Below are 26718 nucleotides of genomic sequence, written 5' to 3' on the forward strand. Positions count from 1 at the left end.
AGAGCAGCTCTGCCCACCACTGATGAAGCAAATGGGGAAATGACGGATTTTTTTGTTCCCGTTGCACAGGACCATTAAATCTGTGTTTTAAAGCAAAAGACTGTGGCATGTCTCTGGGTGCCACTCAAGCTGCCTGTGAAAAGCTCTCAGGAAGAAACTGAGCAGAGAACTGGCAGGTGGGAACTCAAGTCTTTGCTCTTGGCTCTATTTTGGTCTAGTATCTTCTTACCTTTGGGATGTTAACCACCTTTTTGGAGGGTTGGGGCAGAGAGGGCAGACCAACTGCACTACTTAAAAAATGTCTTGGGAGTTGAGATGTTTTAAAAATTAGAATAGATGCAGCAACCTACAGATGATCAGAAAATAAAGTAACATGGGGAAAGAGTGGGAAATAGAGGTAAAGCAACAGAATCAAGAGCCAGAAAGTCTTAAATACTTCAGAGAAGCTTCCTGTCCATTAGACCTGCCGTATGTGTCACATGTGTCTCCCAGCAGGAAATGGCAGGTCCGTCCCTTTCTACTCTGAAACACCGCTGCGGCAGACAACAGAAAATACTTGAGGGGTGCAGTCCTCTGCGTGTGGAGAGGAGAGGGGGTGGGGGAGAGTGTCCTCAACGTGACAAAATACCTGCTTCAGCCCTTAGTCTTTGCTCCATATGTGGCTCACTGTGCACAGCAGTTACAACAACTCCTCTTCCCCTCCAGACACCCCAGGATACTATATAGCGAAAAAGAATAAAACAAGTATTAACAGTTACTGATCCAGCCTGTGTCAAACCTAAAGACCCTTACAAAGCTACACATTTGTGGTGCCACATGTGGTCTGTGCTGAGTTGATTTGATCACTGCTTGGTCCTTCTCCACGCCAAAATCTGTTCAGATAGTTTGTTGAGGCTGTTTCTTGTGATGAGCACACCTGATCTTTACCCTCGCCTGTAGGGCAGGCCGGCACAGATAACAAGGACTGCAATGTTAGCACCTGGGCATTATCAAAACCACCCAGCTGAGCTACGGAGGGGAAGGGAGGGAGGGGAGAGGAGGGGGAGGCAAGGCAATCAGGGTTTAAATTTAGACACAAATCTAAACAGATACTGTCCTTCCCGGAGTGCTGGGCTCCTGAGACAACAAGCAGCAAACTCTGCTGCTGCGCCCAAACTTGGGGACACCACATGCGCATTTTGTCCCTTCCTTTCTTTCTCCCCTTCGTATTTTCTATCATCTTATCTTTATCTCCCCCCGCCCCCCGCCTCCCCATTTTGCCTCTATTTCTCTCCATCGCTTGCAGCTGCTCCGCCGGTGTCTCTGCCTGGATCTCTCCCCTGTCCATGCTTCCCTCTCCAAGTCTGCAGAGTGTCTTCCTTGTTGTTTATTTGTGAGGAGGATCTTTTTTCCCTCTAACTGCAGCTTCCTTTCTCTCTTCCTTTACACTTTTATGTAATTTCAGTCAGCAGCGGACTGTCTTTAGAGTGGTTAGAGAGGCAGAAGAGGAGCAAAGCAAGGGTGATTATTGCGTTTGAACAGAATTTAAGGTTTCGGTGTCCTGCTGTGTGGCTGGAACTCCCAGGGATGACACTAGTATCAGCAGTGATTCCCCAACGAGAGATCAGGGCTGTGCTGTGAAGAGCGCTGCACCAATGTGGGCACGAGCAGAGGGTCCCCATGCAAAGCAGGACTGGCTCTTTCCACCCTGAACTCGTGTCTCACACTACCAGGTCAGAACATGCAGGATGTTCTTCTCTGCCTTCACAGGGAAGGACAGACTTGTGCACTGGAAGTGAGAAGCTTCCGTGGTGGTAGAAAAACTCAGATGGGAAAAAATAAGCCTCGGGAATGTTTTGCTGTGGTTTCCCTTTCCATTCAGATCGCAGTGCTGTAAACTAGACATCTCTTTTAGCAACTGCTTGCATATGCTCCTTCTCAAGAATTTCAGTCCCCACCTCTTGAGAGCAGGGTGGTGCAGAGGAATTTGGAAACACTCCCTTTATCCTCTGCTGGCTTCCTTGCCTTGCATGCAGCTGCAAAGTGACACAATGTCATGTCGTCATTTTGGGATGATACCTCAGGGGCAGAACAGGGTTAAAGCATCTTTTCTGAAAGGGATGCATACTTTTCCTTCGCAGTGTTTCACAAGTCCCTGCTGGCTACAGCAGAAAACACTCCAGAATTGATTTAAATGTGACCATCAGAATATCTCAGATTATTGTTACCGATAAATCATCTCGACATAGTTGTTCTTACAGTATGGTTAACTGTTGCTGTACTGCATGCTGTAGGACTCCTGTGGAATTAGCAGATTTAAATCATGATCTCATTAGCTCCAAAACTCAATGTAGTGGTTACTCGGTCCTTAGCCAAAAGAATGATAGGCTGAGTTGCTGCAATCTGGAGACTGGGCAAGAGGATTAATTAATCTTCTATGGCTGAAACACTGGATTAGTTGAAACCCCCCTGCTGTAAGCAACCAGAAGATGCTGCAGCTATGATGTAAGAAAATAGATTAAAAAATCTAAAAGGTATATAAAAATGAAATGCCTTCTTGATTGGAAACGATATTAGATTCTTAAAGTCCTGTCAACGGTGCACTAAGAGAGGGGATAGGAACTGAAGTGAGAAGCAGGGTGAGTCAGGGAGGGCAGGATGCTTTGGCTGCCCATGCTTTGACTGCTGTCCGGACAGAAGGCGGGTTTCATGCTCAGGGATTTCACTGTGGGCATCGGCCACAAGTGTCATTTTCAAGATGTCTGCCACATAACGGACCATCAAAATCACATACCTCCAATGGTTGCTTCATGCCGCTCAGGGTCTATTTCAGTATTTTCTTTCTGCTTTCAGGGGTTGTACTCTGCGGAGGAAACTGTTTGCTTAGGTCTACAGAAAAGGAAACTGCTAGGCAGAGATAGTATCACTTTACCCGTACTAATAAAGCAAAGGTAGTTGCAGCTGCCCCACCACAATTCTTCACTCTATTTATTTCGGCTCCCAAGTACCTTCCCGCAAGGCAAATCTTTTCTGCCAGCAGGATTCCCAAATGCCATCACTCTGAGCATGGTACACAGTACTCAGTTTATTAATGTTAAATCTTTCTTCCTGAAGGAGCAAGGAGAGAACACACAGAAATATGGTGTATGTTTTCCTCCAAACAGGAAGGCAGGAGGTGTGGATTTGCTCTAGACTGTCTTGTTTCTGGACTGAAAAACACTAGAAGATCTGAAACAAACAACTGACATACTTTAACTGCAAGAACTTTGTGACAAACATTATTAAGGGAGGTTATATTGAGGAACTGGGTGTTTTACATGATGTGTACATGCAAGTATGAATGTGAGGTATTTTTGAGTATGACTCTCTGCATCTCTGTGTCTATCTCTGTTTACAGACCTTCTGGGATATAGCAGTGTCTATGAGACTAACTTCTTCGTATATGCAAAGGAAGTTTTTACATCTGTTCTGCTCAGGAGGAAATAAACGCAGCCATCTCAACTGCCATTAAAGCAGACTCTAGGGGGAAATTTCATCTGAGTGAGAAAATGTTGCGGTTTTGGACCCCTGGATTTTGGAGCTTCCCAGCTGATTCTTTTCAATACGTGTGAGGCCAGAACTGCAAGTTCGCTTCAGGCCAGATGAGTGCTGCTCCTGCTAACAGGCAGCATGTGGGGGAGAGGTGCAAGGAAATCCTTTATCCTGGCATGCCTGCAAAAGAGGTAGCATAACTAGTTCTGCCATGCTCCAAAACGCCATGTGTAACATTTGCTGGCTTCTTGCATTTTGGCTATGAAGTACGGACAATGGGGCCTCTACAGGGTGCAAGGAAATGCAGGGACATGGCAATCCTTTGTTCAGAGACCACTGAGGAAAGAAAGCTTTTGAGGGCATCTGAAACTTCAACTCAGATATTATTTGTGTCCTCAGAGCTATCTCATTCGGGTGTGTCCGCATAGGTGTCAAATCTGAGAAGGTATGTTTGTCAGGGTGGTGGATGAGCAAAGGGTGGAGGAAACTGTGGGTCTCTGCAAGACAGGTTGAATCTGTGTATTTTGTTAAGGCATTTGTTGAGGGTTTAGTAGAGCTCACTTGTCAGTGCCAGCATCTGAGATTGTTCTGTCCACCTCTCTGTCTGGCTTTGGCTGCTGCTATCCACATCATTTTCCAGAATTCATACTATTAACCAGCAGCTGTTACCTTGTTGGGCTTTTGACCCCCTGAAAATGGGTTCTCAACCCTTCCTGTTCCCATTCAAGCAACTCAATTCTCAACTGAAAAAAAGGGGGATAAGGTAACAACAGAAAAAAAAGCATTTGCATTTCAAAGATCAATCAACTCTAAAAGCCAACATCCTGTTTTGGGTTGGGTTTGTACATCAGCTCCTCCGACAATGGCAAGCTGACAGGAAGCGAACGTGAACAGCGTTTTCTATGGGAAACTCGCTTTTTTGAACCCACTATTCTGCTAACTGTGTTCTGAAGTATCTGCTCCCGCCGACCCTGCCCTCGCCCCTCAGCATTAAACTAACACTGCGGACGCCAGGCCTCACCCTCCTCTTCAGGGAGTTATCAGCAGGAAATGAAGTCAGCTGGAACGCTTTGTACCATCGACATTTTTTGCTCTAATTCTGCAGCTGCAGCGAAGTAAGTCTGAGCGCACACACGCACACAGATGCTCACGTGCCAGTGCCCACGCGTACACACGGACCGGCGTGCCAGGCCCTGTGCACCCCTGGGAACTGATGGGAATGGGAAAGCCCCATTACCAAAAGTGCTTGAATTAAGCGAAAGGACACTGTTACAAGTGATTCTCACTAAACTGTATTGGACAGGGAGTGCGAGACTGTGTGTTGTGCAGTGAGCGCATAAAAATGTGATAGAGACTAACGGAAACATTTAATCATTTCACGTGTTCCTGACTGTCAGCCTGCACCTGAGTGCTTAACATCATGGTTCAGATTAACCAGGCTTCTTAACTCCCAGGTTCTGGGCAAAAGCCTGTCCCTAAGCAGAGTAAAGTCAGGACAATGCTGTACTGTACAGGGATCATTTCACCTGCGATGCTTTGCCTGAGTGGCTCTGCTCGCAGTAACAAGATCACGCTGAGGTAGACGACCCTCAATCATACCAGGCCACCTGGGTCTGGTGGGTGGTGTACAGGTATGTCATCTCTTGCAACATTTGAATTTCTTTGGAGAGCTCTTCTGTCACTGCTGATCCGCCTGACTTCAGAGAACAAACTCACCTGGGGTGTTAAGAGGCATGGCTGCATCCTATTATGTTAATAGAGTGATGGGACAAATGTTATCAGCATCAGCCACTGACAGCTTGCTTCTAGACAACAATTCCTCTACCAGTTACTAGTTTTAATACGCAACAAGGCTTAATATAAACAAACAAAAAGTTACAATTGGAACACGGTGCTGACACAATTCCAGGTATCCAGGCTGGATACAACCATGTTTTTCATTACGTTGTTCTCAGGCCAGTCCTGCTGCCCATCTCTCAACATCCTAAAAAGCTGTGTCACGGCTGGCCCTCGCAACAGCTTCCTCAGCATGCAGCCCAAGCTCCAACTGAGCAGCAAGATTTTCTGACTGAAAACTGAACAATGTTTCTGGTCCCTAACAGGTTTTGCACAAAGGAAGCTTGCATGGCCACTGCCTGTGTGGTAGCTGTTAAAAAGGTAAAAGGACTTTTAGCTGAAAACCAGGCCAGTGCTGTATTCACTTTACCTATTTTTTAAAAAATGCGCTGATGAAAGAGTCAGAAGCTAAATTCCCAACCAAGTTAATTTGGGAACTTTGGGGATGAGAACAAATACATGCATTATGCACAACCGTGCGACACCTTTTTGTGTTCAGCAAAGGTCTGTGTTGTGTGCCATTTCCTAATAGTAGTAGCACCACATTGTTCGTCAGGGCTGATATCTCCTCAGGAGGCTATCTAACCAACATTTTTAGAAACAATTTGGATGGTGGATCTCATGTGGCACCCAGCATTGGCACTTCAAAGCACTGAGTGCTTCAGCTTTTGCCAGAGCTGACTCACAGGTCAGTCGCTTCTGTCAAATGCAGCGGCAAGTGACTTTAATCACTCTGGCTGTCATTTGGATACAGAGAGCTGGCCTGGCTCAGAAATCAAGTGCTACACGCAGCAAGACTGCACAGCCTGCAAGTGTTATCTGGACAAAGAAAGGTCTCTGTTCATGGACAGACTGCATGATCTAGACAGGAAGCCTGGCCCAGTGCACAGCTAGACTCTGCGTCTGAAGAGAAATCTTGCCCACCCCATCCAACAACCACGCTATCTAAAGAGAGAGCTGGCTCAGGGCAAACCCAGCTATGAAGAGGGCAGACAGAGCATGACGATACAGTAGCCAGGACAGAGACCTTGCCCACTTTCTGACTAAAATACACCTTCTCTGGAGACGCAGCCCCCAGATTCAGCCTGAGGCTCATCTCATGTAAACCACACTGAAATTAAGATTATTCTGTGAATTGGCCATCCCCTGGAGGGAGTAAACTGGATCAATCCGTGGTGAGATATTACCGTCTGTTTACTGTTTTTTTAATGTAAATAAGCACAAGTTGAAAAGAAGAACTAGTGGCTAGCAATACTTTCTTGACCTTGTTATGCAAGAATGCTGGGTGCCCCTAGACATATTGCACCAGAACAGAGAGAATCCTTCTCCTTTCTTTGAGATCTAGCTGAGGAAGTAAGACAGCCTGGAGATAACACATCCTTTCAGAGCAAGCTGAAAGAGTTAAAGATCTTATCCCTCACCCTACAGGTTCACTCCACTGCTACCCATCCAAGAAAGAGGGGACCAAAACAAGCCCCCTTCGCTCAGTGCAATGTGCAAGACAGTCTATTTGCTGGTGTGCACTGCTCACTGCAGAGAGTACTCAGCCTAATAAATCCTGTTCTCTGTAGCAGAGAGCCAACGCTATTTGCTTCAATAAATCCTGTTGAGCACAGAATTCCCACCAGACTCGTCCTGCAGGCTGCTGGGGTTGGGCAGCAGCACCCCTTGGCGGCTGCAGACCAGGAGGGCTGCAGGTGTGCCGTGGGGCGGGAGGGGAAAACTTGGCAGACTTGTTTGGACAGGGCGGTTTCTCTTGGCCCCCGAGATCCCGCTGTATGGTCCCAGTGGTGGCAGGGGGAGTGCGGGATGATCTTCCATGTCCTCTACGAAGTTCACTTTGACTCTCCTGCCACAGCGACTGTGCGACTCCAGTAATGTGCACCCTTCCTGGCGAAGGAGGGACAGCCAGGTTCAGCAAATATGTACATCTAAACTCCAGAACATAAAAGCTTTCCGCCTTTCTGCATTTTCTTTTTCTGAAACAAAATAAAAGAACAAATAATTGCCAGCTCTGCTTCTCAAATCCCCTTTATCTTCTTTTCTTTCTTTTTTTTTTTTGCCCTGTGCATCTCCATGTGCATCCCTTCTTTCCTGTGCTAACCCCATCACCCACCTCCCGTCTGTTCCCTGTCACGCTCTCCTGCTCTGCAGTAAAATCATTCACACACTCATTCCCCCAAAACCTCCCTCTACCACTCGTCCCTTTGACTGCACCGACCCCCCTCTCAGGTTCTCAGAGGGCAGGACTGCTTGAAAACAGAGAGAAAGAAGCAGTTTCTGTGCATGCACGCACATGTTGGTGGGGAGAAAAAAAGGGGAAGCTATAATGCTTCTGTGTGGTTTAGCTAGCAAAATCTCTAATGAAAAGAGTTAGTTGCAGTTTTGTCTTCCTCATCCCTTTCTTTCCTAAGCTGTTTCCTCTAAACAATTTTCATCCCTTTCTTCCATACTCTTTTCACTCATGCAGAATGGCTGCTCTCTTTTTCCCTTCAGCATGCTCCGTTCCTGCCCCTCATCTAAATATGTTGTATAATCCTACATATATAAAGACAACCTTTTGCGCAGTCTTTTCTCTCACACCTCACTCCTTTTCTTGCCCTTTTTCTCCTGAGCACTTTGCCTTGAAAATATCACTTGTCCTGCATCACAAACAAGGCTGCTTGTACCGCCTTTGCTGCCCCAGCAGTTGCTGCTCACAAGCTCAGCTACCTACCCCAGCTGAGTGGCTGCACATCAAGGGTTCAGAGAAGACTTTTTTAATTTATTTTTTTTTTTTGCTTTTCAGTTATAACAAAACACGGGTTTCTCCTGAGCATCGCCAGGAGAGGGCAGCAGCGGAAGGCTCCGTGTGTGGGTGCCCCGGTGGAAAAAGCCAGGCTCTCTGCCCACGCTCTGCAGGCAAGGGGGGAATACCGGAGGAAAGATTATTTTATTCTACCTGTAAACAACAACAGGACATGACATAAACGATAGGGAGTGGATCTGTGGCCTGTTTTCCTTCCTGAATTCACCCCAACAAAATGATTCATCTGGGCTGCTGGAAGCTGTGGGTGCTGCAGGTGCTATGGGGCACCTGGGGGCAGATGCTGGTCGCACGCAGTTAATTTGGGTTTCTCTGTGTTATATTGCCGTATACGTAGCATAGACATACTTGGTTAGATTAAAACAGAAAAACGGAAACCTCCCGTCTTCTAGGACAAGTTGAATCAAGTCTCAGTACTACCCCAGTTAAAAACATTTCCTTATACAAATCTTTATAAGGTGACTCAGCGCAGGGTGATGGACAAAATGAGGTGTACCTCAGTATTTATTTCTGTAAGTAATGCACTGAAGGCTGGGAGGTTGTTCAACTAGCAAAACCAGGTCTTGCGGGAAGTGGTGGTTTTGACATACATCCTGCAGTTTGCTGGTGGTAAGACTTGAGCTGTGCCTAGGGGAAAATGGTCCTATGAGCTTAACAGTCCAAACCAGATTCAGATAAACCCTGCTTGCTGTAATTGAACGACAAGGTTTTCCTCAAGGGAAGCGGGACACAGTTGTCATGACACAGAACCAGCCTTTGAGCTTGATTTAGCAGTAGCCAGTGATAGTGGGACCGACAGCCCCACAACCACACGGTGGATCTCACTGACTTCCCTGGCCAGACAAGTCAGGGGCAACCCCAGGGGGCAGCGGCCAGGCCCCCTGCTGCCGCCATGACCCATGCCGGGTCGCTCAGACCTCGCAAAACGGACCCGGCTCCCACCGGGTGGGTACTAGGAGGTGGGCAGGGCCGCTCCGCGGGACCGGCCCTGCTCCAGCTGCCCGCTGCCCGCTGCCCGCAGACCGCCTCGGACGCAAAGCCGCCACGTCCAGACACCCCCTGACAGCGCCCGCCTCAGCCCAACGGCCCGCCCGCGAGCGCAGGAACCACCCCCCCGCTACTGGGCCTGCGCGCGCCCCTACCCTCCCCCATGCACGTGATGGGCGGGGGCGAAGCGTGCCTGCCAGCTGCCCGCGAAACATGATTGGCAGAGAGTTCTGAAGAGGTCTTTCATTGGCTGCTGCCTTACCAGTGTCTCCGCCCTCTTCCCCTCCCCTCCCCACGGCGCGGCAGCGTTGTCAGGGTTGTTTACAACCGACGAACACCGTGGGGATTGTCTCCGCCTCCCAGCAGCTCTCATTGGCTGAAGAGAGCAGGCATCGCGAGCCCATTGGCTGGCAGCGGACAGGCTAATTTCCCACTCGCAAGGTTGTCCCCGGCGTGCCCTCACTGGTGAAGGGAGGGCGGGCAGCGTTGCTCCGATTGGCGGAGAGCAGAACGGCCCGCCCCTCCCCGCGCGGGGCGGGGTCCCTTGGGGTCGGCGCGTTGCGGGGCTGGCAGTTGGTGGCGGTTGGCGGCGCGTGAGGGATGGCAGGGCTGACGCTCCTCTGCGTGACGGCGGCGCTGTTGCTGCTGGCGAGTGGCGGGGCCATCCCGCCGCCAGAGGAGGCGGCCCGCATGGCGCGCTTCGTGCTGCACAACTGCGACTGGGGCGCGCTGGCCACGCTGTCGGCGCAGGAGGGGCTGCGCGGCCAGCCCTTCGCCAACATCTTCTCCCTCAGCGACGGGCCACCCGGGCCGTTCGGCGGCAGCGGCGTCCCCTACCTTTACCTCACCGACATGGAGATCTCCGTGCAGGACCTGGAGGTGAGCAGGGGTGGCCTTTCTGAAGGCAATGTCATGGCGCTAACTGCCTGTCTCATGGATGTCACCTCGTTTGTGAACCCCGGGGACAATTATTAGCCCTTGAACATCTAAACGTGAGCAGTGCTGTCTGTGTTGACACTCAGTAGTCCTCCTAAGAAGTTCCTGCTGATGATGGTCTGAAAAATTGCTGAGCAGCACTCCGGTAGAGGAAGTGGCTGAAGCTTCCAGAAGCACTAACTAGAGAAATGAGGGGCCACAGAACGACAGAATGGTTTATTTTGGAAGGGACCTTAAAGATCATCTAGTTCCAACTCCCCCGCCATGGGCAGGGACACCTCCCAGTAGACCAGATTGCTTAAAGCCCCATCCAACCTGGCACTGGGCACCTCCAGGGATGGGGCATCCACAATTATATGTAAACAGGGAGAACGTAACAAAAAATACCAAAAAGACTGGAAATCGGTACTGTGGGACTTGAGCAAAGAGGGCTCCTACACAGGCTACTGAAGGGATAGTAATTAAATGGAGCTTACCTTAAAGGTAAGTGCAGAACAAAAGGCAGCAGACTGGGAAGTTGAGGCTCTGAGTGTGCGTAATTGGCCTTGTCTCAGATCTTTTGCTTGGCTGTGGCCTAAAAAGTTAGGGAAATAGCGACCATGTGCCTCTGTTATTAGAGAACTTTTTTGTTCTAGTAATTATTACAGTATTAGTAAAACAAGTAAACACAAAAATAATGGAATTTTTTCAGACTTTTTTTTTACCATAAACCTTTTTGTTTGTTCCCTGTCAGGTTTTAGTTCGTTACGTTAAAATAGTTTAATTATGTATCTAAGTGCTGTAGAAAGCCTAATTTATCTTGTATACTATCTACTTCTCCACCCCAGCTACAGCCTTTTGTTTTCAGAATATCGTAAAAATCATGGTATAAACTGCTAATGAATGTTTTCCTTCAGAGGGCTCCCCAATAGGTCCTCATTCTGCTGTTAACAGGGCAGAAACATTTGGCTGTCACGTGTCACATGACAGTCACGTGTACGGGAGACATCTGATAGGAGATAGTGCTGAATAATCATGAGTCAGCCTTTTTCTAGTTAAGCAACTTCCTATCTCTCAGGTCGTTGCTCGTGTTTTATCAGTTCAGTGGTACTCTGCGTAGTGTTTAAGTGACTGTTGGGGGTTTCTTCTTGAGATCAGCTCTTTTAACGAAATTTCCCAATGCACGTGAACTTTTGTTGCTGGGAGACAGTGAACTTCGGTATGTGATGTTGTGCCATACTGTTTTGCACCCATACTTTTCAAGCTGCATTCACCAGATTAGTTTTAGAAAAACAATTGGATACAGATTCTTTACTTCTTCAAGTTAGGTGTCTTACTTAAATATTCAGGATTTTTTAAAATCTAACTTACAAAATTCACTTTAAACTTTGAAAAAAGAGCTGATCAGTTTGGGGGCTGCTGGGAGGCTTGTTTTGATGGGGGTGTGTGTTTGTTTTAGTTAATTTTATCAACAGTTGTGAAACTCAGTTGGTCACCTTTTCAGTAACCCTTTTTCCTTCCACCAAAATTAATGTAATGAAGTTCACTCTATGTCCTTGTCTTCTGTACTGTCCTGTATGTATATAAATTGGAATAGAACATCATTTGAATGTGAAATGGCTAGACTGTACATTGAATTCAGAGTTTTTAGGGCTGCTGTTTTGTCAAGTTTGCATTTTATACTAACAAACTTCAGCACACTTCTAAACTGGGCTTTCTTTCAGATTCAGAGCTCATCTAAGTAGTCTTTCAAATATAGTTAGGAAAGGAAGATGACAGCTTTGTTCTTTTTACCAGTGACACTGAGCTGAATAAAGTACCAAAAGCTGAAAATATGGTGGGTATGACATTTTTCTTGCAAAAGCATTTAAATATCTTATCTTATTCTTGCATTTCAGATCAATTCAAATGCCTCCTTAACTGTGTCTTTGGCACAGACTCCTTACTGCAAGAAGCACAAATATGATCCCCAAAATCCCCTCTGTGCCCATATAATCTTCTGTGGGAGTATTGTAAAGGTAAGCAGCTGAAAGTTGACACTGGACAGGTATTGTTTAGTGGGTGGCAAAGAAAGATATTAGAATTTCTGTGTGAGAGTATATGAAAAGACATTATGTGCTGTGATACCAGAAGGATAGCTCATAGTTTGTGTGAGGAAAATGAAGTTACCACATGATATTTGGAGGAGCTATGTCTCTAGCTATGGAACTTGTGAGGACAGTATTGTAATGAAGGAAATCTTCCTCATTCCTCTAGACCTGTTTTGAAAGTAAGACATCCAAGACAATTCTCTTGTGAATGAAGTGTGAGGGTTTTTCCCTCTCTTTTGCTTTGTTAGATTCTTTGGTCCATGTAGTGTGACATATGCACTTCCAAAACTTTACTGAAGTAAATATTAACCTCAGCTATAAAGTTACAGGTATTAGAGAGGGAAAAAGTGCATTGTATTACCTGGCTTCATTGCTGTCAGGGCAGTATTCTTTTGTGCACCAGTACTTTGGTGTCCCATAGAAGACATTTAGAACTGCGCGTGTTATTCATTGAAGATCTTAATCCCATTATTGAGGAGGATGGGTGATTGAGGATGAGCACTAATCATCATTACTCTCTCGTATGATAGTCTAAATTGTTATTTGGTGTTTTCACACCTCAGATATTTGTTCGTTACACTTCAGCCATCCTTTAAGTGCTGTCATGAGTTTCTCATCAATGATGGAATTGTTTATTTTAATTAGTTCCTCTTGTACTATACCCAGAAATCGAACCTATTGATTTAACCCTATAAGTATTTGCACACTGTATATTAAGTGCTGTCAAACACTTCAGCTTCCCTTCTTTTGTAGATTCTGTTGTATCATCCTGTTTGTGTGTATGTGCGTGTTTGCATGCATCTGAACATTGAACATGTTTGTATCTGTTTGTGGCTGTTTGAGTGAGCAGATGCAGGGGAGGTAATTTTATACCCAAAATATTGCATCGTAATAATTCAGCAAGAATCCATACTTACCTGTTTTATAACTTGTTGAAAGATTTAGTCTTATGTTGCTGAAGTATTTCTTTGCTCATGCTTACTTTAAGAGCACCTTTTTGATTTAATATTAAAGTCTTGGAGTTTTTGTCAGTCTCATGTACAGTTAGTTGTACACCACCCTGAAGATGAGCGGACTCTGCCACAGTAATGAGTCCTTTGGGACAAGACGTGTCTAAACTGAAAGGAGCACATTGCAGCCAGCAGTGTGATTTTTTTTTTTAGCTAAAACTTGTCTTCACATGACTGTATCTTACTGTAATATTTTGCTCGTTATTGTTTAGGTGAATGATTCGGAAGCAGGATTAGCAAAAAAAGCATTATTCAGTCGCCACCCTGAAATGGAGAGTTGGCCTAAGGATCATAATTGGTTCTTTGCCAAGTTCAACATCACCAATATTTGGGTCCTGGACTACTTTGGTGGATTGAAAATTGTGACGCCAGAAGAATATTACAGTGTCAAGCCTTAGTAAGTATTTAAGTTTTGCATGCTTAACTCTCATTCTATTTGGAACTTGTAAAACTTCTCCTTATTAGTAACAGTATATATTAGCTGTCTCTGTTTTTTATACACACTTACATCTTTTCCCAAAGTAGTCTAGTGAATGCAGTGTCTGAAATCATAAGATATGTTTGAATAGGAGACCCACCTACTTAACAATATCAAGTGTAGTATCTGTAGAACTATCTATGGTTAACTACATTTGTACCTCAGCTTAAATAGTTTCTTGGGAGGAAGGACTTCTATAGCGTGGGCACAGTCACTATCCTCTGTTTGAATTAATTGCAAGACAGATGATGTTTTGGTCTAATAGTTAAAATTAGCGAGACTATTCAGCATTTATGAAGCTATATTAATGGGATTGCTTAATATTTTCAAAACAAATTTGCTTTTGAATCTATCATTATGATATTGAAGTATAGAGAAATTGTGTTCTATTGTCTGCATAAAACTAAGTCTTCAAAACTTTCGAATACATTTTAGTGCAGTCAACACTTATGCATTCAATTTCACTCTTATTCTTACTCCCTGTAGGTGGAAGAGGGTCCTCGGTGATGCTGATAGACAAATGAATTACTTTGGCTGTTTCATGAAAGATTTATTTTTTTCTATGTACTGTAGACCTGAATTAATGAAGAAAAAAAATCAAACACCTTGCACTATTAATGAGCTTCTGAAGCAAATGTAAATTCTCACTAACTAGGATAGCTTGAATCATGTCATACTCAAAAACCTTTATGCATAAGCCATAACTAAATTTTATTCATTGGACATGATTCTGGAAAGATGTCTGTCTGTTGACAGTCTGCATTAAGAAATTCTGTGTTTACTGGTAACTAAAGGGTTAGTCCAGTTTTGAACCTTTCAATGCCTTAGTTAATTAATATCTGTTTGTAAGCACTCTCCAATTTTATTTTATTTTTAATACCAGCTTAGTTTAGATTTTTATGGCAAAGTACTACAGGATGGCTCAGTTGACTGCGTAATGGAAAGCATTGCTTGTGATACAATGGCAAAGATATGCCGATTTTCTTTGCGTGATAATACAGTCACTCGTTTGAGACAGTTTTCTATTTTGCTGCATATATCGAATGTGCAATAGAATATGATTGTGTTTATGCAAACTATACTCACAATAAGTTCTTGGTAACTCTTCAGCTGGCAGTGGTTACGTGCCCTGACTCTTTAAAAGAAGCAGGGTTATAATAACTAAAGTATATGACTCTCATATAAGAAGAGTAGTGTAAGTTTGTATAAGAAGAATGGTGGCTTGTAAATTCAATGAGGATGTTGTAAAGGGTAAATGTGTTTTCATTAGAATTCTGAAATTTTCAGCTTTGTTAGTGTGATCAAATGGCAGTGTAACAGTTGTTATTAGCTTCATCAGTAGAACTGAGCAGATTTTTGGTTTTGGAAGACTTACACAGCAATTTTGGGTTAGTAACCCAGAAGTGAGAAAGAAGCAATAAAGTATGACACAGATGATTCGTGACTTGTAGAGAATGAAAATTAATGAAAGGTGTGCATAATTAATTCTCTGTTTAAAATAAGCCAGACACAACCACAAAAAATAAACACCTTTTTACATTCTCTCTCATCTGCCGTGTGCTAAGTTCACAAATATCCAAAAGAGATTATGAACAATTAAGTTGATTTTACAATGAGCAAATATTACCTAGTTGACAGAGGTGAGAATGTGAGAATTTAGACTCCTTAGAGGCAGATCCATATATAAGACAGAGGAATTGATTATATCGATATGTATTAACGTTGTTGTTATATCACTACTTTTCTCAAGTACTGGAATGATATCTGACAGTACTTCTGATGTAACTTAGTAAGTTTTCCTTCTCCACAAGGGGGAAAAAAGGTACTTGTTATTGTATCGAACACATTGTGTTCTACTATTTGAAAATTAATTTAGGATTAAAAAAACCTTACACTGTGGAAACAATTTATGTTGAACAGATAACACTGACATTAAGTATGAAATTGTAAAAATTTTTATATAAGGCATAACAATTGTGGAAACTCAAATGATCCTCTGGTACGGACTTAATCCTTTCCATGGGGACACCTGAATGCATTACATGTCACTCCGTAACTTCTGATGTGTGAGACTGATGATGCTGGGCTTTTGTTAAAATTAAAATATTTTTTGACAGGTGGTGTTGAGTATCATTTATTGCATGTGCAAGAACACTTCTCTCCCTCACACTCTTTTTCACACGAGCACTCTTCTCTTCAGAGTTCTTGTTTTATTGTTGCTCTGGAGTCTTTCATGCTGGCTAGAATAAATGGCAAAATATCCCTGTTACACCTGGCTTTCCCTCCTTCGATGAAACAAGCATCTTTATCTTTGTGTTTCACTTTCTTTCCTGCGTCTAATACTGTGAAGTGGAACATAAAATAAGAACAGTGAAGTTTGTGAAAATGAATACAAGGAAGTCTTATTTGATTATTTCTTCTGGATATGGCTTCTACACTTCTAAATGACTCTTACCATCGGCAGGCAGGTGATGCAGGAAAGCAGGGTTCCATCACATGTAACGGTTACTTGGGAAGACAAACACTGTAACTCCGAATGTCCCCACTTTCTCCTTCTTCCCCCAGCTTTATATACTGAGCATGATATCATATGGCATGGAATATCCCTTTGGTCAGTTGGGGTCAGCTGTCCTGGCTGTGCCCCCTCCCAACTCCTTGCGCACCCCCAGCCTTCTTGCTGGCAGGGTGATGCGAAGCAGGAAAGTTCTTGACATTGTGTAAGCAATAACTAAAACATTGGTGTGTTATGAACACTGTTTTCAACACAAGCTCAAAACACAGCCCCCAACAAGCTACTATGAAAAAAAATCAACTCTATCCCAGCCAAAAGCAGTACAACACCTTTAAAAGAATCACTTTAATTTGAAGGCTTGGTACAGAATAAAGTTTGGTTTGTTTTGTTGTGTTTCTGGTTGTCTTGTTGGATTTGATGTTCCCATTAGGACAAATTTCCAAGTCTTTTCTGATTGGAAGTGGAAAGGCTTTTCTTGGTAACAATCTTAAACAGCTTTGTAATACTGCTGCATTTTATTGGAACAGTTTTAGATCATCCAAATCTCTTTACATTTGAAATTTGAGAGGACCCCAGCCAGATGCTGGTTTTGGAAGGTGGTGAACAACAGAATGGTTAAGCTACATGTATGTAGGTGTGTAAAAGTATCACTAGCTCAAGAAAGTCATCAGCTTTTGTCCTGTTTTGCCGCACCTTCTTTTCTTCTCCCTGTGCTCACCTTTGTTCTACTGGGCTCATTGAGGAATTTGTTGGTGAGCATGTTTGCTTTTTTCCTGATATCCAGAAGTAATATTGTGGCTTAGAATAGAAGAGGCCGAATATAAGAAATTAATACAGCTGTAAACAATGAATCAGCATTTTGACTTCTGACTGTGTCCTCTACTATGCCATGCTTGACGTATCTGAACGTGTTCTAAATAGTAGTGAAGTCACTCCCTGTACCCAGGAAGCATCTCCATTCATGGATCAGAATCTGAGACACGGGATAACCTTAGGCATGTCTTTAAGTCACAGGATGTTTCTTAGCTGGGAATCTAATTAGGATAATCTCAGCCTGTCTCTCTGATGATATAGGCATGTTTTCCTTCATCTACTATGTTGCTTATTGACATGTTTGTGTTTCTACTTCTTGATTTTAAATTTCTTTCTTGTGTTTCAACGTGAGACTTCTGCCCAATAGATTCTTGCAACATGCTACATCGTCACAGAGTAGAGCTAATGTATATCAGGCACTAGTTTAATCCTTTATTCAGTTCTATCTGGAATTAATTTCTTAGCTATTTAATGTTCTATCTATGATCTTCACAGTAAAATAGAGATAGCTTAGAGTATTAGACTAATAGAAAAAGTATTAATCATAACTTAACGGATGAATTTGTTTTCAACAGGTTTTTCCTGAATAATGATGCACTGTATCTAGATTCAAAATCAAACTGTTATATTATTGTTGAACACGAGAGGGTGCCATAGACTTACATTCGGGTTCATAGTTAAATATTTTCATACTTAAAATTGGTTGTTGAATTCATCATAATTCCAAGATGCTAGAAAAGCATACGACAGGGGGCATGATACGAACACATTCTTTTTCTACAGTGCTTTACATTACAAATGCTTTCCTCCATAAACACAGCAGCCTGCTAGCTGCTAAAAAAGAAGCAGTCATCGTTTTTTTTTGTGTTTTGTAATCATTTTGTGCTATGTAGAGCTCAGAAGTAATATCCATGAAAATGATTCAAAGGTCTTTAAATTAAGAAACTCTTGAAAAAGGAAATGGAGGCGGGTGTAGAACGCCTTAGAACATCGACTGGGAGCAGCCACCTCCAGACTCCATATCATTTATTTCTCTCAGTACTTACTAACTATAAGAATCCAAAGTGAGGGTGTTTGTTAGTGTGATGATGCTTTGGCTTAGACTTATTGTTAGCTGAACTAAACCACCAGATTCTGATTTGTAGTTTCTAACAGCTAATTAATCTTGTTGGACTTGGATTGTTTGAGTGCCCCCTAGCCCCTCTCTAGCCATTTGTTCTGCCTGTGCTGGAGGCCAGCCCTGACTATGTGCAGGTGTTTGGGTGGTGAGGTAGAGCTGGGGAAAGCCTGTGTTGAAGCTTCTCCTGTTTGCCTGGGGGCTGTGCTGGAGCTCAGGCCCTCTCTGCTTCCCTAGTCCTGCTGACTTGACCTCAAACCTGTCTTGACTGTGGTTGACCCTGGTTGCCATCACCTGACCTGTTCTTCTTGTCCAGGTACTGTGGGACTGTGCATCTCGGTGTTGAGGCTACTGTCCTGCTGGCCCTGCCAGCTCCCCTGCTCAGGAGGAGCAACTGGCTCTTGGTGCTCTGCAACAATTGTATTTTCCCTGCTGGGAAGCTCAGACCGTAAGCTTCTCATGCAAAAGCCTTGGAGTTGCTCCCAGGGCTTTTTGACTTAGGAGCTTTTGTGTTCTAGAAGCCTTCTCAGAGTTTCAGTGCTGAATATTTTAGTGTAATAAGATTAGAGTGTAAGGCTCATTCATTCTGTCTGTAGTAATTAATGTCATAGCCTAGTTTTCTATGGAAACAAGATGTATGCCCATGTTGTCTGGGCACTTGCTTTTGTCAGTTTTCGTTTTTTTTTTTTATTCAGTGTGACTTAGATTTGAAACAGGCAGTGTGACCTTGAAGCCACAAAGCTCCTATATATGTCATGATAACTAGAAGCTCAAGAGAGGAAACAAAACCCAGTTAAAGATACAAAAGTCATGCTTTTTAAAAAATTCTTAATATTTCATTAATTGTGCTGGTTGCAGAGCTGCCTGGAGTCTTCTGGTTGACTGAGACCATGTATGCAGTTAGTATCTGAAGTGATGAAATTTTGTATTATTTAGTGGATGTTTTCCTTTCACTCAAAGAACCTGATAGCTGTAGTGATTCTTCTGAATTTTTGTTTTTCTCTAGCTCCCCGTATCCTAGATAGAAAAGCCTTAACAATTACCCATTACTCTTTGCTTGTGATTCCTGCAGCTGTTAGGCTTACTTTTGCATATAAGTTCTCCAGTTTAAACAAAAGAGGTGGCACGCTTATGGTGGCAGATCCAGCAACCACTGAGGGCCTTGTTGAGAGAGGGGAGCATCTCCCTCAACCTCAATAATATTTTCAGTGTACCCATACGGGTCTAGAAATATTTCACGTTATTTTTGCTACTGCCACCAACTCAGGTAGTGACCCTACTCATTTTGCACCCCTTTTCCTTCCCTCCCCCCCTCCCCCCTCCCCTTGCGTATAAAAATGTAGATACCAGTTTGGAGGATTCACATAAAAATACTTGTAAATCATCTCAGTACTTTTAGATGAGAGGAATGATTTTTTTAAAAAACAAGGTGACTTCTGGTTGCTACAAACACAGAGTAATTTGACAAAGTCATGCAGAGGGTATGTGTGTGCAAACATGGAGGAAGACCGACTTTCAAGATCTACTAGGTAGTGTGTATGTAATTACGTATGTAAGCGTGTATATTTATGTGAAAATATTGAAGATACTTTGTATTTCTGTAGCGCTTTATGCCAATGGAACCTATTAAACATCACCCAGTATTAAAAAGTAACTGTTTATGTATTGAAATGAAGCAATTGTTTAGGAATAAGAAATAGAGAAATAATTGCACAAAACCTGCAGTACATGATTATAAGAACCTCGTGTAGTTCTTTCCTGTTGTCATTTAGGTCAAAGCAGTTGCCTAATCAGGCATGAATTGGATTTTTGATTTGTTTTAAATGCTTAAATGAATTTCAGTTCATTTAATTAAGTTTTCCCCCAGATGGGCTTTTGAAAAATGCAGAATAGGTATGCGTTAGGGGTGAAGAATGGAAGAAAATAAAGGAAATGAAGATGCTTGTCACAGGTCTTAAAATCTGGCTTCACAGTACTTTTATATTCATGAAAGACGTAACCTTACTGATCAATTATAGTCTGTACAGCCATGCCAGAAAATACTGAAGGTGCTCTGTAATTAAAAACAGCATTTCCAAAATGTGTGTTTAGTGGTAAAGTCCCAGAATTTTTCTACATATGCTATAATGTAATCAGGGAAATTCACCTGCAATTAACAGGTGAAAATGTTAATGATGTGAGAGAGTAGCTTGACTAGCCTAAAGGAAAGGAAGCATTGTGCTTCCTTCTGAAGATAGAACATAAGCAGTTGTCTCTCCAGTGCATTAAAAAAAAAAATAAATTCAGAGCAGATCATAAAGGCTTCACTGGGGAGGAAAGAATCAGACATTACACATTCAGTAGTCTCTAAACTGAGTATTCAGAGAGGGCGCATTTTAAGTTTCTACTAACATCTCCTTTTTATGTTTCCAAATTCCACGTTGCACTGAAAATTTTAAGACCATAGTGGGAACAGGGGACTGCTAGTCACAAAACCCCCAAAATAATGAATAGGAATTGGTTCTTACGTGCATCAAGGCCTGTTTATCATCTCCCGTAGGAAACATACACTCATGGCTGTGTTTGTCTTTATGGCTCTGCACAGGTGTCTCTTATTCCCCCCCCATCCTTGGATGTGGCAGGGTTTTTATTTCCACAGTGTAGCTGCAAGGAGTAGTGACGGTCAAGTGATTTTTTTTTTCTTTTTTCTCTCTTTTTTTTTTTTCTTTCCCTTGGAAAAACAGTATTTTCACACACAGAGGGGAGCAGTTGTAGCGAGACCAACTTCTCTCGTCTCCCTGTTGGGAGCTGCAAAGCAAGAGCTGTAGTTACACACTGTCTTCTTTCCAGCTCTCTGTTTGCAATGCTGGCAAAAGTGCAGGGCAGGGACTAATCCTCTTGGAATGCAGCAATTATCACTAAATAAGTATTAATTGCTGCATTCCAAGGGGATTAGCACAGTTGAACCCAATTATAGCAAAGCAAAGCTTCACTGTAAGGCGCTACAGCACATTGAAATGCAGTGAAGCAACGTAGGACTGTCAGTCCTTAACATTTTGTCAATAAAAGTTGTGGGCTTACATGCTGTAAACAGCAGACTTTTTCTTTTCGGCATATTAAGTCTACAGCGTGAGTGGCATGCCTTGCTAGGGGCTACGACTGGCTCACCAGAGAAAATTGTTGCTTATTCAACACCCATTATCTTTGTGTGAACACCCCCAAAAATGATTTTGATACTTGTTGAATTAGTTCTGGCACTACAGCTGTCACTCCCTGCTGCATCAGGGGCAAAGCTTTGCAGTCTGTCTGGATTCCCCTGTCTCTGAAGTTGGCCGGCTCCTCCATCAGGTGATGTAGGTATTAATTTTGCCTGCAAGTACTAACGGTATCAAATAGGCTTAGGAGAACGTTTGATAACTGACCTGTTCTCGGTCCCAGCAGTCTGCGGTGATGATTACAGGCAAGCTCTCTGTGGTAGCAATACATGAGCCAGAGGGCACTGTGTAGTTATTTTTATAATCCTCAGCTTGACTGCGGTGTGGGTTTGTTTTTTAGTTTTCATTTATTTCCTGTTAAAACTGCAAACCCTGATGCTTTTTTTTTTTATAGTACAGTCAAGCATAACCAGTAAGCGTGAAAAGGGGATGCTTCTGGGGATAAATCAGCCCCTTGCATTAGAGCTGTTCCAGGATTTCTTGTGTCCAGAGAAAGAACGTCATATTGATGCACAGAACCAATTGAATGCATACCTTGTCTATTTCATGAAAGATGTTATCCTTGCAGATAATGAGCTGCACCTTAAACAGCATTAAACACAACCGAGTTGTACTTGGGGACTGCTTCAATTCCCTGACCCATTCTGTTTCAGGAACCATAGATCAAGTCTTGCAGTCTTCCCAGTGCAGGTAATTCTTAAAATGCACTTTCCTCCACCCGTATGTTTAGATAAAGAGTCAAGTTTAGCTGAGAGCTTTTTCTTAACCCAGCAGGGAGGGTTTTATGTCTCCACTGTGGCCTTGTCTGTATTGAGAAAAATAGCTGCTGGTTCAGCTGAACTAGTGTTGGCTTTCATTTCTATCCCAGTGTTAACAAAGTTCTTATGATCTGACTGAAGTGAGTAAACTGAAACATCAGTATGGTTTAAACTGTTGGTAAAAATGCATGTGTGAGATTGCCTAACGCACAACGTGGGCAGGAGGTGACGAAGTTTTTACTGTGCTATGTAGTTCCTAGAGATGCAAAGACCAAATAGGTTGAAAAGAAGGCGACACTCCAAGCAAATCATTCCTCCGTGTGTAATTGCACGCTGTATGAGCACAGAAAAGCTTCTTCCTAGAGAAGAGACCACTTCCCCTTTACCTTCTTCTGTACTACTCGACTGCATGTTATTTGCATCTCCCATGCCATGCTTGTTGTGAGAATAACTCATAATACAAGCATGGTTGCTCTTTTGTATACTTTCATTGTATTTAGATTATAATGGTAAGCTTGCCTTATTTCAAAAGCTGAGGGATGGGGAGGAAAGAATTTCTAGGGGCACTGTCACGCAAAGGCGTTTTCTGACTCTACCCACGCTTCTAAATGAAGTCCATATACTCTATTTCTCTGACCTTTCCCTATCTAGACATCAAAACGCACTGGCCCGACTGCCGTTCATCCAGTGTGCCTACTGTTGCCATTAATCTCCCTTTCTTATACAGCTCTTCATTCCTTTTCCTTACCTTTGGCCTCAACTCCTTATTCAAAGTGGTAATTTGCTGGCTTTCTGCCGGAGGGAGAAGCTATGATCAATAACAGGAGGAGACAGGGGTCAGCGGAATAGTGATGAGCAGTGCCATTTGCTCCTCTGAAAATACTGTTATCCAAAAATATCAATAACTAGTATGATATTTTAGCTTTTGGATAAGACATCAGTGAGGTTTAGGCAGCTTGCAGTGGGAGCAGGGATCTCTCCTCTCGCTAATTCCTTATTTCAGCCAATCTTCTGTTACATGGGGAAGTGGACAGAAAAGGGTTTTATCTGGCTCGCGTTGGAATATAGACCGTGTACCCGAGCACAGCCATTTCTGGGACTAATGACACCTCTTTCAGATTCAATGCATGGAGGCTGTCATGGGCTGTGCTTTGCCTTCTTCCTGGTGGTGAGTCAGAGCCCATCTCCAGCCTTTCCTTGCAGCTTTTGGGGTAGAAGCACCACAAAGGAAACCCTCCCCAAGGCTGGGAGAGAGCAGAGGCTCAGCAGTACTGTCTAGGTATCACAGAATGGCATGCAGCACTAGGTTTTGGGCGCTAGAGTAATAGTAGTGTCTAATAATTTTGGTATTGACTGGCACAATATATAATAATTATTAAATAAAAAGATAATTCTGTCCTATCAATGCATTAGCCCTCCATAGTCCAGACAGCAAGGTGATGAATATCTTAGTCTCCTTCTTCCAAGAACTTCAATTTATTTTGCGTTCAAAAGACTATAAATCCTTACTTCTTGTGTGCACAATAACTCTCACCCTGCCAGTTGTCTTCAAATCATAGAATAGTTTGGGGTGGAAGGGACATTTAAAGGTCATCTAGTCCAACCCCCCTGCAATGGGTAGGGACACCTTCAAATTGTATCAGGTTGCTCAGAGCCCCATCCAACCCGGTCTTGAACTCTTCCAGGGATGGGATATCTACCACCTCTGTGGGCAACCTGTGCCAGTGTTTCACCACCCTCATTGTAAAAAAATTACTTTCTTGTATCTAGTCTAAATCTCCCCTCTTTTAGTTTAAAACCATTACCCCTTGTCCTATTGCGACAAACCCTGCTAAAAAGTTTGTCCCCATCTTTCCTGTAGGCTCCCTTTAAATACTGGAGGGCTGCTATAAGGTTTCCCCGGAGCCTTCTCTTCTCCAGGCTGAACAACCCCAACCCTCTCAGCCTGTCTGCACAGGAGAGGCGCTCCAGCCCTCTGACCGTTTTTGTGGCCCTCCTCTGGACTTGCTGCAACAGGTCCATGTCCTTCTTGCGTTGGGGGCCCCAGAACTGGACACAGTACTCCAGGTGAGGTCTCACCGGAGCAGAGTAGAGGGGCAGAATCACCTCCCTCACCTTCCTCTTTTTCTTTCTTTTCTAAAAATTAGGAAAAAAAAATATTGTTCATTGAGATACTTGTGCTTCCTCCCACTCCCAGCCTAAGTTCTGATCCTGAAGTGTATTAATAGTATTACTTTTGTAAACATTCAGCAGTCTTCTGTTGAGCCAGTTATATTTTGATGGCTGAGTTTTAGATTTTAAGGTGCATCTAAGTCATGTTTTCAAGATTTTCTAATTAACAGTTGTCTAAAATGTACTTTCTATTTCTGTTAATAAAAGCGACAATTTTTATTTGTTCACATTTGAAAAGAGAACAATAATGTGAGTTTTCTTAGAAAGTGAGGGTTGGCATCACCGTGTCAAGTGGTATGATTTTTGTATAAATGCCCTAACACATTGCTGAATAGAATAAATTACATCTGTCTAGTATCTCCTTCTCAGGAAGATTTTTCTAAAACTCCAGATTTCACCTTTCTTAATTTCATTTCATTATGCTGGGTTTCTTCTCCCTCTTTTCCCCTAATGAAGGCTTTTATTAGCTGCTGCTGCTTCTTAATAACAATAAAAATGCAATGAGAAATGTTGAGGAGGAAGTACCCCTAACCACACCTTGGCTCTACCCTTGCTTTTTTCTCATGCATTTAAAAGTTCTGTGATGGTTGGTTTGGTTTTTTGTTTGTTTATTTTTAATAGACAACCAAAGCACCAAATAAACCATCCCCCGAACCAAACAACTCCCAGGTGTCCCTGATTCCTGATTCTCTTTGAGTTCTAGTGCCTTGCTTTTCCTGTCTCCCCTGGGACTTAATTTCTTCATCTGTAAAAGCTTAACTGCCCCAGCTTTAGTAAGGCTAATTTGAAAAGGATGTGGAGGTCCTCAGGTAAAAGCATAATGAAACGATTTAATATGGTTAACACAAATCACTTTCTTGGGTTTTTCCAGCTCATAGTGCAAAGCGTACTCCTGAGTGACCTTTGCTGGGTTACTGCTAGAGCGTGCTTATTCCGTTGTCTGTGTGGTTACCCCACCGCTGCCTACGAAGCCCTGCTTTAATACCGCCTGATGTGATCCCTAACCTGGCTTCGTAAGGGAACAAGCGTTGTGATTCTTCTGGCTCAGCCTGCCACTCACCACCACCCTGGCCACTTTTGACCTGAGGGGTCAACTGCAATCCAGCTAAAGAAAGGAAATGCAAAGATAACATGTTCCTACTCGTGGTTTTCTGTAGCTAGGTGCAGCAATCTTATTAGCACCCTCAGAGCAGCAGAAAAACCCAGGGCATTTTCACTTTCACCCTGGGCTTCTGGGCTAGTTGTACACGTGCCACCTGGGCAAGGGGGCAGCCAGGGCTTAGGGTGGCATGGGAGGCACTGCAGTCCTTGTGCTGGATGGAGAACATGGACCTGCGGGAAACCAGGCCTGGCCAGTGCGGCCGCCGGTTAGACCTGCTTGGTTTTGTGTCACTCTGAGGACCGTGTTAATGGGTGAGCTGACGAGGTGGCGTTGAAAAGCCCTGTTAGCTTCCAGACCGCAGCCGCCTTCAAAGCAGCCATCACACTCCTGGGGTGTGCCGCTCTGCCTCAGGATCTGTCGCTAGAGGACAGCTTCAAGCAGCAAGGAGGTTGAATCTCGTGGCCCTCTCAGTGGGTAGGAGTGGCGTACGTGAGCTAGAGGCTGCAAAGCTTTCTGTTTCAAGGCGAAGACGCGCACCGTGCTCTCCCGCAGAGGTGACATGGGCTCTCCTCCCCTGGGGCTCAGGGGGACAAAATGGTTCCAGAGCTCCGCGTGCGCTGACGCTCTTTGGAAATAAAAAAAAAATGCGGCGTGTTCACATCAAAAGGCAGTTCCATTTCATGGGTACAACTGAAATGAGCCAGGCAGGGCCAGTTGCGCTGGTGTGTTAGCTGCTGTGGAGGCCGTCTCCATGGACAAGCAGAGCCCGGCTCTCCCTGGGGCCGGCCACCCCACACCCCTGAGAGTGCAGCCACTGTATGTTGCTCACGGCAAGGCCATATTTCAATTAGGCTCAGAAGTGAACTTTGTATCTTTACCCATCTAATTCAAGAGTGACTCCAACTTACAATTTTAAACTTCTGTATGTAGTTATATTGCATCCCTTTTGAAGTCGGGCCAAATCTGACACACATACTTTCTAGGCCCCTTATAGAGATCAACAGCTGCTGACTGGGACGTCCTAGGAACCATCAGGCAAACTGGGAAAAAAACCTAAACAACAACCCACCAAAAACCATCTTGCAAAGAGGAAAGAAAGAAAGGAAGGAAGGAAGGGAAAAAAAAAAAAAAAAAAGGTACGAAAGGAAACCCCAAACACCAATACGGAGAACGTAAGCCCCAGCCCTCGTCGGCCGCCTGGCGGGCTGAGGAAGGCGGGTGCTCCGTCGGGGCTGCCGGCGGGTGGTGAGCTTCCTGCGGGGAGGGCAGGCACAGCACAGCCCGTGGAGGCCACTCTTCTCCTCCAGTCACCACGGCCTCCCGCTCCCCGCCACCGCCCGGGACAGCCAAGATGAAGTGGAGGAGGATTGCCACCTTTGCCATCTTGCAGGCATGGCTCCCAGTCACAGGTAAGGCAG

General features: G+C 43.9%; 2 protein-coding genes across 5 annotated transcripts in view; both read left to right on the top strand.

Annotated features, from left to right (window-relative positions):
* Nucleotides 1-9433: 9433 nt before the first annotated feature.
* On the top strand, nucleotides 9434-15751 carry CREG1 (cellular repressor of E1A stimulated genes 1). 2 transcript variants are annotated; one of them, XM_074598243.1, is made up of 4 exons: nucleotides 9434-10018; nucleotides 11953-12072; nucleotides 13367-13551; nucleotides 14119-15751. In XM_074598243.1, coding segments are annotated over exons 1-4 (585 nt in total). In that variant the 5' UTR covers nucleotides 9434-9739; the 3' UTR covers nucleotides 14120-15751. The 2 variants fall into 2 exon arrangements, with proteins under 2 accessions (XP_074454344.1, XP_074454354.1); XM_074598253.1 differs by lacking the exon at nucleotides 14119-15751 and having other exon boundaries at nucleotides 9672-10018; nucleotides 13367-13552.
* A 781-nt stretch (nucleotides 15752-16532) lies between these two features.
* Nucleotides 16533-26718, top strand: part of CD247 (CD247 molecule) — a 70896-nt gene continuing 60710 nt past the window's right edge. For all 3 annotated transcript variants that reach the window (XR_012588788.1, XM_074598265.1, XM_074598277.1), the window contains exon 1: nucleotides 16533-26709. Coding sequence is in view for 2 of the 3 variants with exons in the window: in XM_074598265.1 (XP_074454366.1) it covers nucleotides 26652-26709 (58 nt within the window). In the remaining variant the exon portion in view is untranslated. The remainder of the gene's footprint in view (nucleotides 26710-26718) is intronic.

The sequence above is a fragment of the Larus michahellis genome, chromosome 1 (genome assembly GCF_964199755.1).
Source record: "Larus michahellis chromosome 1, bLarMic1.1, whole genome shotgun sequence".
Lineage (NCBI taxonomy): Eukaryota > Metazoa > Chordata > Aves > Charadriiformes > Laridae > Larus > Larus michahellis.

Excerpts from the sequence above, each read along its gene's own strand:
- CREG1 (XM_074598243.1), top strand. The coding sequence starts at position 9,740 with ATGGCAGGGCTGACGCTCCTCTGCGTGACGGCGGCGCTGTTGCTGCTG. Across the intron at positions 10,019-11,952 it reads TCTCCGTGCAGGACCTGGAG|ATCAATTCAAATGCCTCCTT; the intron begins GTGAGCAGGGGT and ends CTTGCATTTCAG. Across the intron at positions 12,073-13,366 it reads TCTGTGGGAGTATTGTAAAG|GTGAATGATTCGGAAGCAGG; the intron begins GTAAGCAGCTGA and ends GTTATTGTTTAG.